This window comes from Pseudophryne corroboree, chromosome 6 (assembly GCF_028390025.1).
Source record: "Pseudophryne corroboree isolate aPseCor3 chromosome 6, aPseCor3.hap2, whole genome shotgun sequence".
Lineage (NCBI taxonomy): Eukaryota > Metazoa > Chordata > Amphibia > Anura > Myobatrachidae > Pseudophryne > Pseudophryne corroboree.
In genome coordinates, this window is record NC_086449.1 from 237,537,458 (window position 1) to 237,555,013 (window position 17,556).

A 17,556-nucleotide genomic window follows, 5' to 3' on the forward strand; every position below is an offset into this window, starting at 1 on the left:
TTAATACCTACAGTACCGGTAAATCCTTTTCTCTTAGTCCGTAGAGGATGCTGGGCGCCCGTCCCAGTACGTACTGTATCTGCAGTTTTTTGTTACGTTTCAACACATGTTGTGTTACGTTTTTAGTCAGCCTGTTGCTGACGTTGTTCATGCCGTTGACTTGCGTTATGTTGAATGCCATGTCGTACGGCGTGCTTGAGGTGTGAGCTGGTATGTATCTCACCTTAGTTTAACAATAAATCCTTTTCCTCGAAATGGCCGTCTCCCTGGGCACAATTCCTATAACTGGAGTCTGGAGGAGGGGCATAGAGGGAGGAGCCAGTTCACACCCTTTGAAAGTCTTAAAGTGCCCATGTCTCCTGCGGATCCCGTCTTTACCCCATGGTTCTTGATGTGACCCCAGCATCCTCTACGGACTAAAAGAAAAGGATTTACCGGTAGGTATTAAAATCCTATTTTTTTTTCTATTTTTATTGTTCCTTTTTAAAGTTTGCTTTCAAACTTGACAAATGCTAACTCTAACGTTTAAAGTGTAGTCACAGCAGAGCTAGTTGCCCAACTCTGCATGGTAAATATAGATTTAAAGTGTTGATTACACGCCTGAGTGGTTGCTTTCCCAAAACCGTGTGGGTTGGACTACAAACAGCCAAGCCTCTAGTACACTTTTTATTTCCTAAAAAAAAAACCAAAAAAACGTATGTTTACCATTTTATTCATTGAAATGTTGACTTAATGTTTTACATTTATTAGGTACATTCCACCTCTTATATGGGGAAAAAGTGGACATATCCAAACAGCGCTATATGGAAAGATGGGGAGAGTCAGCTCACCAAATCCCCATGGACTGCGCAAGTACCTTAACATGTCTGATGGGGCAACTGCAACGTTTGACCTCTTTGAGCCACTAGCTGAACACTGCACTGGAGGTTAGTAAATAGAGAACAACTTTGTTAAGGTCATCTGTCATATATCATAGGGATGTCTGAAGAGAGTAATGGAGTACATGTGGCAGCTGAAGACATATGGTGAGTAGAATGTGTGAGGGACATTTTGGTACATTCTGTATTTTTGGGTGTGACATGTACAGAGGAGAGAGCGAAATAAGTTGTGTGAGATTTAATGTATAGTTTTTAACTGCTTCCTGTGATTGTCTTCTAGCCCCAAAGTGCGCTGTCTTGGAGTAATCCTTGGTTCCTCCTTCTCCTTCAAACCACACATTCAGCACCTCTCGCAAACCTGCCGTTTTCATCTAAAAAATATTTCCAGGATCAGACCCTTTCTGACCCAGGATGCTACTAAGACTCTTATCCACTCACTGGTCATCTCCAGACTGGACTACTGTAATCTCCTCCTGACAAATACGTCTCTCCACTCCAATCTATCCTCAATGCTGCTGCCCGGCTCATTTTCATCACCAAACCCACTACGTCCACCTCTCCTCTCTTGCAAGACCTTCACTGGCTCCCCTTCCCTTTCAGAATCCATTTCAAGCTTCTCACACTCACAAAGCCCTCACCCACTCCTCTCCCATCTACATCTTTGACCTTACACTCCCACCTGTCCTCTTCGCTCTGCTAATGCACGCCGACTCTCTTGCCTACTGATTACTGCCTCCCACACCTACCTCCAAGATTTTTCATGTGCTGCTCCGTTTCTCTGGAATTCCCTACCTCTCCGCCTCAGACTCTCCACCTCTCTATAAAACTTCAAACGGGTTCTCAAGACTCACTTCTTCACCAAACCCAGACAAATCTCATCCTAACCCTCTGTTCCACGCTCTCGATGTACCCAGTCTGTGTCACCCCTGTCGGTCTACCCCTCCCCTTTAGAATGTAAGCTTGCACGATTAGGGCCCTCTTCACTTATGTTCTTATCCTTTTTCTTACTTTAATAATCTTCTACTGCACCAAATCCAGCAGTCTTCTGATACTAATACCAGTGTCATCTGCTGATGTAGCTATGTTTATTTACCCTGTACTTGTCCTATATTGACGTCAACTGTAAATCGCTGTTTTCCTGTTTTGATTATTTGTTTATGTACTCTGTAATTGAGCGCTGTGGAACCCTTGTGGCGCCATATAAATAAAGGATAATAATAATTGTGATTCATCGCCATTTTTAATGTAACATAACCTAATGGACAGTAAAATCCTGCTTCTCTCCCTTTTATAAATGTCAGTCCTTGTCAATGGACACAGTTTTACAAGATTTCTCTGACGTCCTAAGTGGATGCTGGGACTCCGTAAGGACCATGGGGAATAGCGGCTCCGCAGGAGACTGGGCACAACTAAAGAAAGCTTTAGGACTACCTGTTGTGCACTGGCTCCTCCCACTATGACCCTCCTCCAGACCTCAGTTAGAATCTTGTGCCCGGCTGAGCTGGATGCACACTAGGGGCTCTCCTGAGCTCCTAGAAAGAAAGTATATTTAGGTTTTTTATTTTACAGTGAGATCTGCTGGCAACAGACTCACTGCAGCGAGGGACTAAGGGGAGAAGAAGCGAACCTACCTAACAGGTGGTAGTTTGGGCTTCTTAGGCTACTGGACACCATTAGCTCCAGAGGGATCGACCGCAGGACCCGACCTTGGTGTTCGTTCCCGGAGCCGCGCCGCCGGCCCCCTTACAGAGCCAGAAGCAAGAAGTGTTCGGGAAAATCGGCGGCAGAAGACTTCTGTCTTCAACAAGGTAGCGCACAGCACTGCAGCTGTGCGCCATTGCTCCTCATGCACACCTCACACCCCGGTCACTGATGGGTGCAGGGCGCTGGGGGGGGGGGCGCCCTGAGGGCAATATAAGACACCTTGGCTGGCAAATCATCACAATATATAGTCCCAGGGCTATATATGTGATAAATTACCCCTGCCAGAATCCATAAAAAAGCGGGAGAAAAGTCCGCCGAAAAAGGGGCGGGGCTATCTCCCTCAACACACTGGCGCCATTTTTTCTTCACAGTGCAGCTGGAAGACAGCTCCCCAGGCTCTCCCCTGTAGTTTTCAGGCTCAAAGGGTTAAAAAGAGAGGGTGGGCACTAAATTTAGGCGCAATATATGTATACAAGCAGCTATTGGGGGAAAAATCACTCAGTTATAGTGTTAATCCCTGCATTATATAGCGCTCTGGTGTGTGCTGGCATACTCTCTCTCTCTGTCTCCCCAAAGGACTTTGTGGGGTCCTGTCCTCAATCAGAGCATTCCCTGTGTGTGTGCGGTGTGTCGGTACGGCTGTGTCGACATGTTGGATGAGGAAGGTTACGTGGAGGCGGAGTAGAGGCCGATAAATGGGATGTCGTCCCCTGTGGGGCCGACACCAGAGTGGATGGATAGGTGGAAGGTATTAACCGACAATGTCAACTCCTTACATAAAAGGCTGGATGACGTAACAGCTGTGGGACAGCCGGCTTCTCAGCCCGCGCCTGCCCAGGCGTCTCAAAGGCTATCAGGGGCTCAAAAAACGCCCGTTACCTCAGATGGCAGACACAGATGTCGGCACGGAGTCTGACTCCAGTGTCGACGAGGTTGAGATATATACACAATCCACTAGGAACATCCGTTACATGATCTCGGCAATGAAAAATGTGTTACACATTTCTGACATGAACCCAAGTACCACATAAAAGGGGTTTTATTTTTGGGGAGAAAAAGCAGCCAGTGTTTTGTTCCCCCATCAGATGAATGAATGAAGTGTGTAAAGAAGCGTGGGTTCCCCCGATAAGAAACTGGTAATTTCTAAAAAGTTACTGATGGCGTACCCTTTCCCGCCAGAGGACCACGTTGGGAGATATCCCCTAGGGTGGATAAGGCGCTCACACGTTTGTCAAAAAAGGTGGCACTGCCGTCTTAGGATACGGCCACCTTGAAGGAGCCTGCTGATAAAAAGCAGGAGGCTATCCTGAAGTCTGTATATACACACTCAGGTTCTATACTGAGACCTGCAATTGCCTCAGCATAAATAGTGCTGCTGCAGCGTGGTCTGATACCCTGTCAGATAATATTAATACCCTAGACAGGGATAATATTTTGCTAACATAGAGCATATTAAAGACGTCGTCTTATATATGAAGGATGCACAGAGGGATATTTGCCGGCTGGCATCCAGAATTAATGCAATGTCCATTCTGCCAGGAGGGTATTAGAAACCCGGCAGTGGACAGGTGATGCTGCCTTTAAGGGCACATGGACATTCTGCCTTATAAGGGTGAGGAATTGTTTGGGGATGGTCTCTGGGACCTCGTATCCACAGCAACAGCTGGGAAGAAAATTTTTTACCTCAGGTTTCCTCACAGCCTAAGAAAGCACCGTATTTTCAGGTACAGTCCTTTCGGCTTCAGAAGAGCAAGCGGGTCAAAGACGCTTCCTTTCTGCACAGAGGCAAGGGAAGAAGGAAAAAGCTGCACCAGACAGCCAGTTCGCAGGATCAAAAATCTTCCCCCGCTTCCTCTGAGTCCACCGCATGACGCTGGGGCTCCACAGGTGGAGACAGGTGCGGTGGGGGCGCGTCTCGGGAACTTCAGGGACCAGTGGGCTTACCCACAGGTGGATCCCTAGGTTCTGCAAGTAGTATCACAGGGATACAGGCTGGAGTTCGAGGCGACTCCCCCTCGCCGTTACCTCGCATCAGCCTTGCCTGCTGCCCTCGGAGAAAGGGAGGTAGTACTGGCGGCAATTCACAAGCTGTACTTCCAGCAGGTGAAATCAAGGTACTCCTCCTTCAACAAGGCCGGGGTTACTATTCCAAAATGTTGTGGTACCGAAACCAGACGGTTCGGTGAGACCCATTCTAAAATTGAAATCCTTGAACACTTATATACGAAGGTTCAAGTTCAAAATGGAATCGCTCAGGGCGATTATTGCAAGCCTGGAGAATTTCATGGTATCACTGGACATCAAGGATGCTTACTTGCATGTCCCTATTTACCCTCTTCACCAGGAGTACCTCAAAATTGTGGTACAGGTTTGTCATTACCAATTCCAGACGTTGCCATTGGTCTGTCCCCGGCACAGAGGTATTTACCAAGGTAATGGCCGAAATAATTATCCCGTACTTGGACGATCTCCTTATAAAGGCGAGGTAAAGGGAGCAGTTGTTCGTCGGAGTAGCACTTTCTCGGGAAGTGCTACAACAGCACGGCTGGTTTCTGAATATTCCAAAGTCGCAGCTGGTTCCTACGACGCGTCTACTGTTCCTGGGTATGGTTCTGGACACAGAACAGGATAAGAAGGGTTTCTCCCGGAGGAGAAGTCCAAGGAGTTGTCGTCTCTAGACAGAGACCTCCTAATACAAATACAGGTGTCGGTGCATCAATGCACGCGAGCCCTGGGAAAGATGGTAGCTTCTTACGAAGAAATTCCATTCGCCAGGTCCCATGCAAGGATCTTCCAGTGGGATCTGTGGGACAAGTGGTCCGGGTCGCATCTTCAGATGCATCGGCGGATAACCCTGTCTCCAAGGGCCAGGGTGTCGCTGTTGTGGTGGCTGCAGAGTGCTCATCTTCTAGGGGGCCACAGATTCGGCATACAGGACTGGGTCCTGGTGACCACGGATGCCAGCCTTCGAGGCTGGGGGGCAGTCACACAGGGAAGAAACTTCCAAGGCTATGGAAAAGTCAGGAGACTTCCCTACACATAAATATTCTGGAACTAAGGGCCATTTACAATGCTCTAAGTCAGGCTAGACCCCTGCTTCAACACCGGCCGGTGCTGATCCAGTCAGACAACATCACGGCGGTCGCTCATGTAAACCGACAGTGCGGCACAAGAAGCAGGATGGCGATGGCAGAAGCCACAAGGATTCTCCGATGGGCGGAAAATCATGTGTTAGCACTGTCAGCAGTGTTCATTCCCGGAGTGGACAACTGAGAAGCAGACTTTCTCAGAAGACACTACCTCCACCCGGGAGAGTGGGGACTTCATCCAGAAGTCTTCCAAATTATTGTACACCGTTGGGAAAGGCCACAGGTGGACATAATGGCGTTCCGCCTCAACAAACAGCTACAAAGATATTGCGCCAGGTCAAGGGACCCTCAGGCGATAGCTGTGGACGCTCTGGTAACACCGTGGGTGTACCAGTCGGTGTATGTGTTCCCTCCTCTGCCTCTCTTACCCAGGGTAATGAGAATAATAAGAAGGAGAGGAGTAAGAACTATACTCATTGTTCCGGGTTGGCCAAGAAGAGCTTGGTACCCAGAACTCCAAGAAATGATCTCAGAGGACCCATGGCCTCTGCCGCTCAGACAGGACCTGCTGCAACAGGGGGCCTGTCTGTTCCAGGACGTACCGCGGCTGCGTTTGACGGCCTGGCGGTTGAACGCCGGATCCTGAAGCAAAAGGGCATTCCGGAGGAAGTTATCCCTACGCTATTTAAAGCTAGGACAGACGTGAACGCAAACCATTATCACCGCATATGGCGGAAATATGTTGCGTGCTGTGAGGCCAGGAAGGCCCCAAAGGAGAAATTTCAGCTAGGTCGATTTCTGCACTTCCTACAGTCAGAGGTGACTATGGGCCTAAAAGTGGGTCCCATTAAGGTCCAGATTTCGGCTCTATCTATTTTCTTCCAAAATAGAACTGGCTTCACTGCCTGAAGTTCAGACTTTTGTTAAGGGAGTGCTGCATAGTCGGCCCCCGTTTGTGCCTCAAGTGGCACCGTGGGATCTCAACGTGGTGTTGGATTTCCTGAAGTCGCATTGGGTTGAGCCACTTAAATCCGTGGAGCTACAATACCTCACGTGGAAAGTGGTCATGCTGTGGGCCTTGGCGTCGGCCAGGCGTGTATCAGAATTGGCAGCTTTGTCATAAAAAAGCCCTTATCTGTATTTTATATGGATAAGGCGGAATTGAGGACTCGTTCCCAATTCCTTCCTAAGGTGGTATCAGTTTTTCATGTGAACCAACCTATTGTGGTGCCTGTGGCTACTTGGGACTTGGAGGATTCCAAGTTACTGGACGTAGTCAAGGCCCTGAAAAGTATGTTTCCAGGACGGCTGGAGTCAGGAAAACTGACTCGCTATTTATCCTGTATGCACCCAACAAGCTGGGTGCTTCTGCTTCTAAGCAGACTATTGCTCGCTGGATCTGTAGCACGATTCAACTTGCACATGCTGCGGCTGGACTGCCGCACCCTAAATCTGTAAAAGCCCATTCCACGAGGAAAGTGGGCTCTTCTTGGGCAGCTGCCCGAGGGGTCTCGGCTTTACAACTTTGCCGAGCTGTTACTTGGTCGGGTTCAAACATTTTTGCAAGGGTCTACAAGTTTGATACCCTGGCTGAGGAGGACCTAGAGTTTGCTCATTCGGTGCTGCAGAGTCATCCGCACTCTCCCGCCCGTTTGGGAGCTTTGGTATAATCCCCATGGTCCTTACGGAGTCCCAGCATCCACTTAGGACGTCAGAGAAAATAAGATTTTACTCACCGGTAAATCTATTTCTCGTAGTCCGTAGTGGATGCTGGGCGCCCATCCCAAGTGCGGATTGTCTGCAATACTTTATAGTTATTGCTTAACTAAAGGGTTATTGTTGAGCCATCTGTTGAGAGGCTCAGTTGTATTTCATACTGTTAACTGGGTATAGCATCACGAGTTATACGGTGTGATTGGTGTGGCTGGTATGAGTCTTACCCGGGATTCAAAATCCTTCCTTATTGTGTCAGCTCTTCCGGGCACAGTATCCTAACTGAGGTCTGGAGGAGGGTCATAGTGGGAGGAGCCAGTGCACACCAGGTAGTCCTAAATCTTTCTTTAGTTGTGCCCAGTCTCCTGCGGAGCCGCTATTCCCCATGGTCCTTACGGAGTCCCAGCATCCACTACGGACTACGAGAAATAGATTTACCGGTGAGTAAAATCTTATTTTTTTTTTTTTTTATTCCTATGCAGAAAATGTCACAATGGTCATATGTCCTGGAATAGCCAATCACAGTGAAAAGCAGTATATTCGGACCTTTGTGGATTATGCCCAGAAGAATGGATATAGATGTGCTGTGCTAAATCACCTTGGAGCCTTGCCAAACATCGAGCTGACATCTCCACGCATGTTCACTTACGGTATGTACTTTTTAAGAAGTATTTGGTTAACACTTTACAGTGTTCATAGCCTGCTTATCTTATGTACCCACATCAGATAATTTGAATATCCACAGGTGGTCACAGGATTTCAGTGTCTTGTGAAGTATGTACTTGCATAATTTATACTGGAGGGAGCTTGGTTTTATGTCACAGAATTTGTGCCATTAAAGTGAGAAAGGCATTGGAGGCAAGTGGTAAGGTACAGACTAGTTGTTAGATATTGGTAGGAGCAGTATACTTCAAGTAATGATGCGAGGCTGTTGGCACGCTAATTATCTGCACTTACTGGAAATGCCTTGTTCTTTGAAGTACTTATTAATACCTTTTTCTTTCCAACTTTTGATGTCACTGAACACCATCTACTTCAGTGTACTTCTATTGTATATTAAAAATATATATATAAATAATTTGAAAAAATGTAATAATTGTATGGGAGTTCCCCCTCAAATTTTTAACCAGTGCTAGTGTTTCATCCTAATGCTGGTTAATCCAAAATCAAAGGAAAACTTGCTTAAGGTGCCCCCTGATTCTATACTAACCAGCATTAGACTTTGCTAGCCGGGCCTGGTGGAGCCATAGAGGGAGACCTGCAGTGTGGTCGAAGTAACACCCAATGTTCAGCAAGGGCTGGGACTTGCACCCCTTCCCCAGCCCTAGTTCCAGTAGTACCAGGACTCTTCCCTTACCTGATGCCGGGTGGGTATAGGGTAATAAGTGGTTTGTTCCAGAAGCAGCTGCCGGGAATGCCTGCACTTGGAGAACCACAAGTGCAGCTTGCCCAAGCACTCAGTCACCTGTCTTGTGCCAGTGAAAAGTGCAAATAAAAACAGGACAGAGGTTGGGAGAAAAACTTTAATAAATAAAAACACAAAGTTAATCCTAGTAAGTAACCATTTTCTATTACACTTCTATCTTCTGTCTTCACCTAATAATCCAAAGGTAAATTTGAACAAACAGGAGGAGATAGAGCTTGCTTCTTTACAAGCTCCTGCTATTCGGCCCTTTAAAAAAATGTCATAGAAATCAAATGATCTGATCCATGCATGCGGAGAAAATGATTGTGACAACTGAGGCAGGGTATCAGATATCTGATGAAAAAGATGCTAGTGTATGGAGTCAACTTTATGATCATTTTGTTGGGCAGGTAATCTTTCATTTAGCTGATAAGATGAAAAAGTTGGGAGTGTTATTATATGGCCTGCTTTCCTTTCCAGCAAGATTCTGTTACCTGTATTCTCTTTCTATGCTGCCAGATCTGTAAGATCAGCAAAGCTCTTGTTCTGCGTGTCATTAAGCAATTAATAAATGTCCCAAGACAGTGGATGTTGGCCTTATGACAAATGTTTGTTATAATATCATGTGTCAACTTAACTTGCAAACATTATTTTGCAGATTGTCGTCTCATTAGTACAGCAATCAAAAAGGGACTTGTCTAATTATTAACTTGTGTGTAGTTTTGTTATTTAAGAGTATATTTTGTATTGTATAGCTGTGTCCTCTTTCACATTCTTGTTTTTATAAGGTGTGAGAGGCTGATGTGATACACATCATCACAGGTAGTGAACCTTTTCCTGAGGTTTGTGACAAACTTGCTCACTGTGTGCCAGGAACATTAGATTAGTACTTTTGTTGCAAGGCAGTTGTTGTAAAGTTGCTGCGATGGCACAGGTCACCTGTATCAGATGTCTTTTACCTTTTCCCCAGATTAGCGATTCAGTGTCACACATAAGTACATGAAAGGCCAACATCAGTAGTCATGGTACCCCTACAGTTTGAACACACCCCACCCAAATCTAACTCTCTCTGCACATGTTCTAATCCCCCCCCCCCCCCCCCCCCCCCGTAGTGCACATGGGGGGTAATTCAGACCTGATCGCAGGGCTGCATTTTTTGCTGCCCTGCAATCAGATAGTCGCCGCCTAAAGGGGAGGGGAAAATGCTGTGCAAGTGTGCATTCGCTTCATGAGCAGAGCTGCACAAACATCAGTTTGTGCAGTCTCTGCTCAGCCCAGGACTTACTCTTCCAGTGTGATTGTTTGCTGCTGATCGGGCCGGAGCGGACGTTTTTCCGGACACTCCTGTAAAACGGTCAGTCGCCACCCACGAATGGCCTCTTCCTGTCAATCACCTTGCTATCGCCCATGCCTTTTTTCTCTGACGTCCTAGTGGATGCTGGGACTCCGTCAGGACCATGGGGGATAGCGGCTCCGCAGGAGACAGGGCACAAAATTTAAAAGTTTGACCACTAGGTGGTGTGTACTGGCTCCTCCCCCTATGACCCTCCTCCAAGCCTCAGTTAGGTTTTTGTGCCCGTCCGAGCAGGGTGCAATCTAGGTGGCTCTCCTAAAGAGCTGCTTAGAAAAAGTTTGTTAGGTTTTTTTATTTTCAGTGAGTCCTGCTGGCAACAGGCTCACTGCAACGAGGGACTTAGGGGAGAAGAAGTGAACTCACCTGCGTGCAGGATGGATTTGCTTCTTAGGCTACTGGACACTAGCTCCAGAGGGACGATCACAGGTACAGCCTGGATGGGTCACCGGAGCCGCGCCGCCGACCCCCTTGCAGATGCCGAATAGAGAAGAGGTCCAGAAACCGGCGGCAGAAGACGTCTCAGTCTTCATGAGGTAGCGCACAGCACTGCAGCTGTGCGCCATTGCTCTCCGCACACTTCACACCAGCGGTCACTGAGGGTGCAGGGCGCTGGGGGGGGGCGCCCTGGGCAGCAATGTAATATACCTATTCTGGCTAAAATATATCACATATAGCCCCTGGGGCTATATGGATGTATTTAACCCCTGCCAGGTTCCAAAAAAACCGGGAGAAGAAGCCCGCCGAAAAGGGGGCGGGGCCTATTCTCCTCAGCACACAGCGCCATTTTCCTGCCCAGCTCCGCTGCGAGGAAGGCTCCCAGGACTCTCCCCTGCACTGCACTACAGAAACAGGGTAAAAACAGAGAGGGGGGGCACTTATTGGCGATATTTATAATATTTGAGCTGCTATAAAGGGAACACACTTATTAAGGTTGTCCCTATATATATTTATAGCGCTTGGGTGTGTGCTGGCAAACTCTCCCTCTGTCTCCCCAAAGGGCTAGTGGGGTACTGTCTTCTATCAGAGCATTCCCTGTGTGTCTGCTGTGTGTCGGTACGTGTGTGTCGACATGTATGAGGACGATGTTGGCGTGGAGGCGGAGCAATTGCCTGTAATGGTGATGTCACCCCCTAGGGAGTCGACACCAGAATGGATGGCTTTGTTTATGGAATTACGGGATAGTGTCAGCACGCTACAAAAGTCGGTTGACGACATGAGACAGCCGGCAAACCAGTTAGTACCTGTCCAGGCGTCTCAAACACCGTCAGGGGCTGTAAAACGCCCTTTACCTCAGTCGGTCGACACAGACCCAGACACTGACACTGAATCCAGTGTCGACGGTGAAGAAACAAACGTATTTTCCAGTAGGGCCACACGTTATATGATCACGGCAATGAAGGAGGCTTTGCATATCTCTGATACTGCAAGTACCAAAAAAAAAGGGGTATTATGTGGGGTGTGAAAAAACTACCGATAGTTTTTCCTGAATCAGAGGAACTGAATGAAGTGTGTGATGAAGCGTGGGTTACTCCAGATAGAAAACTACTAATTTCAAAGAAGTTATTGGCATTATACCCTTTCCCGCCAGAGGTTAGGGCGCGCTGGGAAACACCTCCTAGGGTGGATAAGGCGCTCACACGCTTATCAAAGCAAGTGGCGTTACCGTCTCCTGATACGGCCGTCCTCAAGGATCCAGCTGATAGGAGGCTGGAGAATACATTAAAAAGTATATACACACATACTGGTGTTATACTGAGACCAGCAATCGCCTCAGCCTGGATGTGCAGTGCTGGCGTGGCTTGGTCGGAGTCACTGTCTGAAAATATTGACACCCTGGATAGGGACAGTATTTTACTGACTATAGAGCAGTTAAAGGATGCATTTCTTTATATGCGAGATGCACAGAGAGATATTTGCACTCTGGCATCAAGAGTAAGTGCGATGTCCATATCTGCCAGAAGAAGTTTATGGACGCGCCAGTGGTCAGGTGATGCGGATTCCAAACGACATATGGAAGTATTGCCGTATAAGGGGGAGGAAATATTTGGGGTCGGTCTATCGGATCTGGTGGCCACGGCAACGGCCGGAAAATCCACCTTTTTACCCCAGGTCACCTCCCAGCAGAAAAAGCCGCAGGCTTTTCAGCCGCAGTCCTTTCGTTCCTATAAGAACAAACGAGCAAAAGGACATTCCTATTTGCCCCGAGGCAAAGGAAAGGGTAAGAGACTGCAACAAGCAGCTCCTTCCCAGGAGCAGAAGCCCTCCCCGGCTTCTACAAAGGCTTCAGCATGACGCTGGGACCTTACAAGCAGACTCAGGGGCGGTGGGGGGTCGCCTCAAACATTTCAGCGCACAGTGGGCTCACTCGCAGGTGGACCCCTGGATCCTGCAGGTAGTATCTCAGGGTTACAGGTTGGAATTCGAGAAGTCTCCTCCTCGCCGTTTCCTAAAGTCTGCTTTGCCAACGTCTCCCTCCGACAGGGCGACGGTATTGGAGGCCATTCACAAGCTGTATTCTCAGCAGGTGATAGTCAAGGTACCCCTCCTACAACAGGCCAAGGGTACCTCAGGTTCGTGGTACAAAACTGTCATTATCAGTTTCAGACGCTGCCGTTTGGATTGTCCACGGCACCCCGGGTCTTTACCAAGGTAATGGCCGAAATGATGATCCTTCTTCGAAGAGAAGGCGTCTTAATTATCCCTTACTTGGACGATCTCCTGATAAGGGCAAGATCCAGAGAACAGCTGGAGGTCGGAGTAGCACTAACCCAAGTAGTGCTCCAACAACACGGGTGGATTCTGAATTTTCCAAAATCCCAACTGATCCCGACGACACGTCTGTTGTTCCTAGGGATGATTCTGGACACTGTTCAGAAAAAGGTATTTCTTCCGGAGGAGAAAGCCAGGGAGTTATCCGATCTAGTCAGGAACCTCCTAAAACCAGGAAAAGTATCTGTGCATCAATGCACAAGAGTCCTGGGAAAAATGGTAGCTTCTTACGAAGCGATTCCATTCGGCAGATTCCATGCACGAACTTTTCAGTGGGATCTGCTGGACAAATGGTCCGGATCGCATCTGCAGATGCATCAGCGGATAAAATTGTCCACAAGGACAAGAGTGTCTCTGCTATGGTGGTTGCAGAGTGCTCATCTGTTAGAGGGCCGCAGATTCGGCATACAGAACTGGGTCCTAGTGACCACGGATGCCAGCCTGAGAGGCTGGGGAGCGGTCACACAGGGAAGAAACTTCCAGGGCGTGTGGTCAAGCCTGGAGACGTCTCTTCACATAAATATACTGGAGCTAAGAGCAATCTACAATGCTCTAAGCCTGGAAAAACCTCTGCTTCAGGGTCAGCCGGTGTTGATTCAGTCGGACAACATCACGGCAGTCGCCCACGTAAACAGACAGGGCGGCACAAGAAGCAGGAGGGCAATGGCAGAAGCTGCAAGGATTCTTCGCTGGGCGGAAAATCATGTGTTAGCACTGTCAGCTGTGTTCATCCCGGGAGTGGACAACTGGGAAGCAGACTTCCTCAGCAGACACGATCTGCACCCGAGTGGGGACTTCATCCAGAAGTCTTCCACATGATTGTGGTCCATTGGGAAAGACCAATGGTGGACATGATGGCGTCCCGCCTCAACAAAAAACTGGACAGGTATTGCGCCAGGTCAAGAGACCCTCAGGCAATAGCTGTAGACGCTCTGGTAACACCATGGGTGTACCAGTCAGTGTATGTGTTTCCTCCTCTGCCTCTCATACCAAAAGTACTGAGAATTATACGGCAAAGGGGAGTAAGAACGATACTCGTGGCTCCGGATTGGCCAAGAAGAACTTGGTACCCGGAACTTCAGGAGATGCTCACGGAAGATCCGTGGCCTCTACCTCTAAGACGGGACCTGCTTCAGCAGGGACCGTGTCTATTCCAAGACTTACCGCGGCTGCGTTTGACGGCATGGCGGTTGAACGCCGAATCCTAAGGGAAAAAGGCATTCCGGAAGAGGTCATCCCTACCCTGGTAAAAGCCAGGAAGGAGGTGACTGCACAACATTATCACCGCATTTGGAGAAAATTATGTTGCGTGGTGTGAGGCCAGGAAGGCCCCGACGGAGGAATTTCAACTGGGTCGATTCCTACATTTCCTGCAAACAGGATTGTCTATGGGCCTCAAATTAGGGTCCATTAAGGTTCAAATTTCGGCCCTGTCGATTTTCTTCCAGAAAGAATTGGCTTCAGTTCCTGAAGTCCAGACTTTTGTAAAAGGAGTACTACATATACAGCCCCCGGTTGTGCCCCCAGTGGCACCGTGGGATCTTAATGTAGTTTTGGATTTTCTCAAATCCCATTGGTTTGAGCCACTCAAATCGGTGGATTTGAAATATCTTACATGGAAAGTAACCATGCTACTGGCCCTGGCTTCAGCCAGGAGAGTGTCAGAATTGGCGGCTTTATCGTATAAAAGCCCATATCTGATTTTCCATTCGGACAGGGCAGAACTGCGGACGCGTCCTCAGTTTCTGCCTAAGGTGGTTTCAGCGTTTCACCTGAACCAGCCTATTGTGGTGCCTGCGGCTACTAGCGATTTGGAGGATTCCAAGTTGCTGGACGTTGTCAGAGCATTGAAAATATATATTTCAAGGACGGCTGGAGTCAGAAAATCTGACTCGCTTTTTATACTGTATGCACCCAACAAGCTGGGTGCTCCTGCTTCTAAGCAGACGATTGCTCGTTGGATTTGTAGCACAATTCAACTTGCACATTCTGTGGCAGGCCTGCCACAGCCTAAATCTGTCAAGGCCCATTCCACAAGGAAGGTGGGCTCATCTTGGGCGGCTGCCCGAGGGGACTCGGCATTACAACTCTGCCGAGCAGCTACGTGGTCAGGGGAGAACACGTTTGTAAAATTCTACAAATTTGATACCCTGGCTAAGGAGGACCTGGAGTTCTCTCATTCGGTGCTGCAGAGTCATCCGCACTCTCCCGCCCGTTTGGGAGCTTTGGTATAATCCCCATGGTCCTGACGGAGTCCCAGCATCCATTAGGACGTCAGAGAAAATAAGATTTTACTTACCGATAAATCTATTTCTCGTAGTCCGTAGTGGATGCTGGGCGCCCATCCCAAGTGCGGATTGTCTGCAATACTTGTACATAGTTTATTGTTACTAAAAAATCGGGTTGTTATTGTTGTGAGCAGTCTGTTCAGAGGCTCCTACGTTTGTCATACTGTTAACTGGGTTCAGATCACAAGTTGTACGGTGTGATTGGTGTGGCTGGTATGAGTCTTACCCGGGATTCAAAATCCTTCCTTATTGTGTACGCTCGTCCGGGCACAGTATCCTAACTGAGGCTTGGAGGAGGGTCATAGGGGGAGGAGCCAGTACACACCACCTAGTGGTCAAACTTTTAAATTTTGTGCCCTGTCTCCTGCGGAGCCGCTATCCCCCATGGTCCTGACGGAGTCCCAGCATCCACTACGGACTACGAGAAATAGATTTATCGGTAAGTAAAATCTTATTTTCGCACCATCCCGTTGCTAGGCACCAATGCCTGGTGCAGTCATCCATCGCACTGGCGCATTGCGGTGCATATGCATGCACAGTTGAGATCTGATTGCTAAAACGCACAGCAGCAATCAGGTCTGAATTACTCCATGGTTTTGCTCATTAGAGAATAAATTTGCTGCTGCAATCAGGTCTGAATTAGGCCCTTAGTCAAGATGCTTTGCTCTGTTTAGTCGCAAAGTCTGTGGTGCGCCATATAGAGTTATTTGTATGATTTGTGCAGAGGTGTATGTTGTCACTTCTGTATGCACTGTGACACATTCTGTGACTCCTATCTCTCACAGTATGGTGGGAATTCAATGATGTGATATCAGGCAGACACATTACTGCTTATTGTAGATAATCTCATTTTACTGCATGCCTGTATGGTTGAAGCTACTTTGTCATGGAGTGCCTTCACAAATCTTTTGGAGACCCATCACAGAGCATAGACTCTTTCCCTTTGGGTTTTAACTTTTTCCTCCAAATAGACACTTCTCCTCTGAAATGTGTTTTGTTAGCTACAGATGGAGCCTCCCTCATCGTTGCTGTTTCTCCGCCTAAACAGATGATTAGTCACGCCTAAGCGATTATTATTATTATCCTTTATTTATATGGCGCCACAAGGGTTCCGCAGCGCCCAATTACAGAGTACATAAACAAATAATCAAACAGGAAAAAAGCAACTTACAGTTGATGACAGTATAGGACAAGTACAGGGTAAATAAACATAGTTACATCAGCAGATGACACTGGAATAAGTATCAGGTGGCAAAAGACTGCTGGAGTTGATGCAGTTGAAGATTATTAAAGTAAGAAAGGATAAGCACATGAGGGAAGAGGGCCCTGCTCGTGAGAGCTTACATTCTAAAGGGGAGGGGTAGACAGACAGGGGTGACACAGATGGGGTACATAGAGAGTGTAGAACAGAGGGTTAGGATGAGATTTGGCTGGGTTTGGTGAAGAAGTGGGTCTTGAGAGCCGGTTTGAAGTTTTGTAGAGAGGTGGAGAGTCTGAGGGGGAGAGGTAGGGAATTCCAGAGAAGTGGTGCAGCACGCGAAAAATCTTGGAGATAGGAGTGGGAGGAGGTAATCCGTAGGCAGGAAAGTCGTCGTGCATTAGCAGAGCGAAGAGGACGTGTGGGAATGTAAAGGGAGATAAGATCAGAGATGTAGATGGGAGAGGAGTGGGTGAGGGCTTTGTAAGCGAGTGTGAGAAGCTTGAAATGGATTCTGAAAGGGAAGGGGAGCCAGTGAAGGTCTAGTAAGAGAGGAGAGGTAGACGTAGTGCGTTTGGTGAGGAAAATGAGCCGGGCAGCAGCATTGAGGATAGATTGGAGTGGAGAGAGGTGTTTGTCAGGAATGCCAGTCAGGAGGACATTACAGTAATCCAGTCTGGAGATGACCAGTGAGTGGATAAGAGTCTTAGTAGCATCCTGGGTCAGAAAGGGTCTGATCCTGGAAATATATTTTAGATGAAAACGGCAGGTTTGTGAGAGGTGCTGAATGTGTGGTTTGAAGGAGAGGGAGGAGTCCAGGATAACTCCAAGACAGCGCACTTGGGGGCTAGAGGAGATAGTAGTGCCATCAACAGATAATGAGATTGTAGGAGGTGAGGTTATGCGGGAGGGAGGAAAGATGATCAGTTCGGTCTTAGACATGTTAAGTTTAAGAAAGCGCTGGGACATCCAGGAAGAGGTAGTAGAGAGACAGTTGGAGATACGAGTGAGGAGAGCAGGGGAGAGGTCTGGAGAGGAAAGATAGATTTGGGTGTCATCAGCATAGAGATGATATTGGAAACCAAAAGAACTAATGAGCTTACCTAGTGAGGATGTATAGAGAGAGAAGAGGAGAGGACCAAGCACAGAACCTTGGGG

The 17,556-nt window shown here is 47.9% G+C and overlaps 1 protein-coding gene across 1 annotated transcript in view; it reads left to right on the forward strand.

Annotated features, from left to right (window-relative positions):
- The window catches only part of ABHD2 (abhydrolase domain containing 2, acylglycerol lipase), a 133,364-nt gene that overhangs the window by 50,049 nt on the left and 65,759 nt on the right, over window positions 1–17,556 (forward strand). The window contains exons 4-5 of the mRNA XM_063925781.1: window positions 751–926; window positions 7,867–8,034. Coding sequence (XP_063781851.1) covers window positions 751–926; window positions 7,867–8,034 — 344 coding nt within the window. The remainder of the gene's footprint in view (window positions 1–750; window positions 927–7,866; window positions 8,035–17,556) is intronic.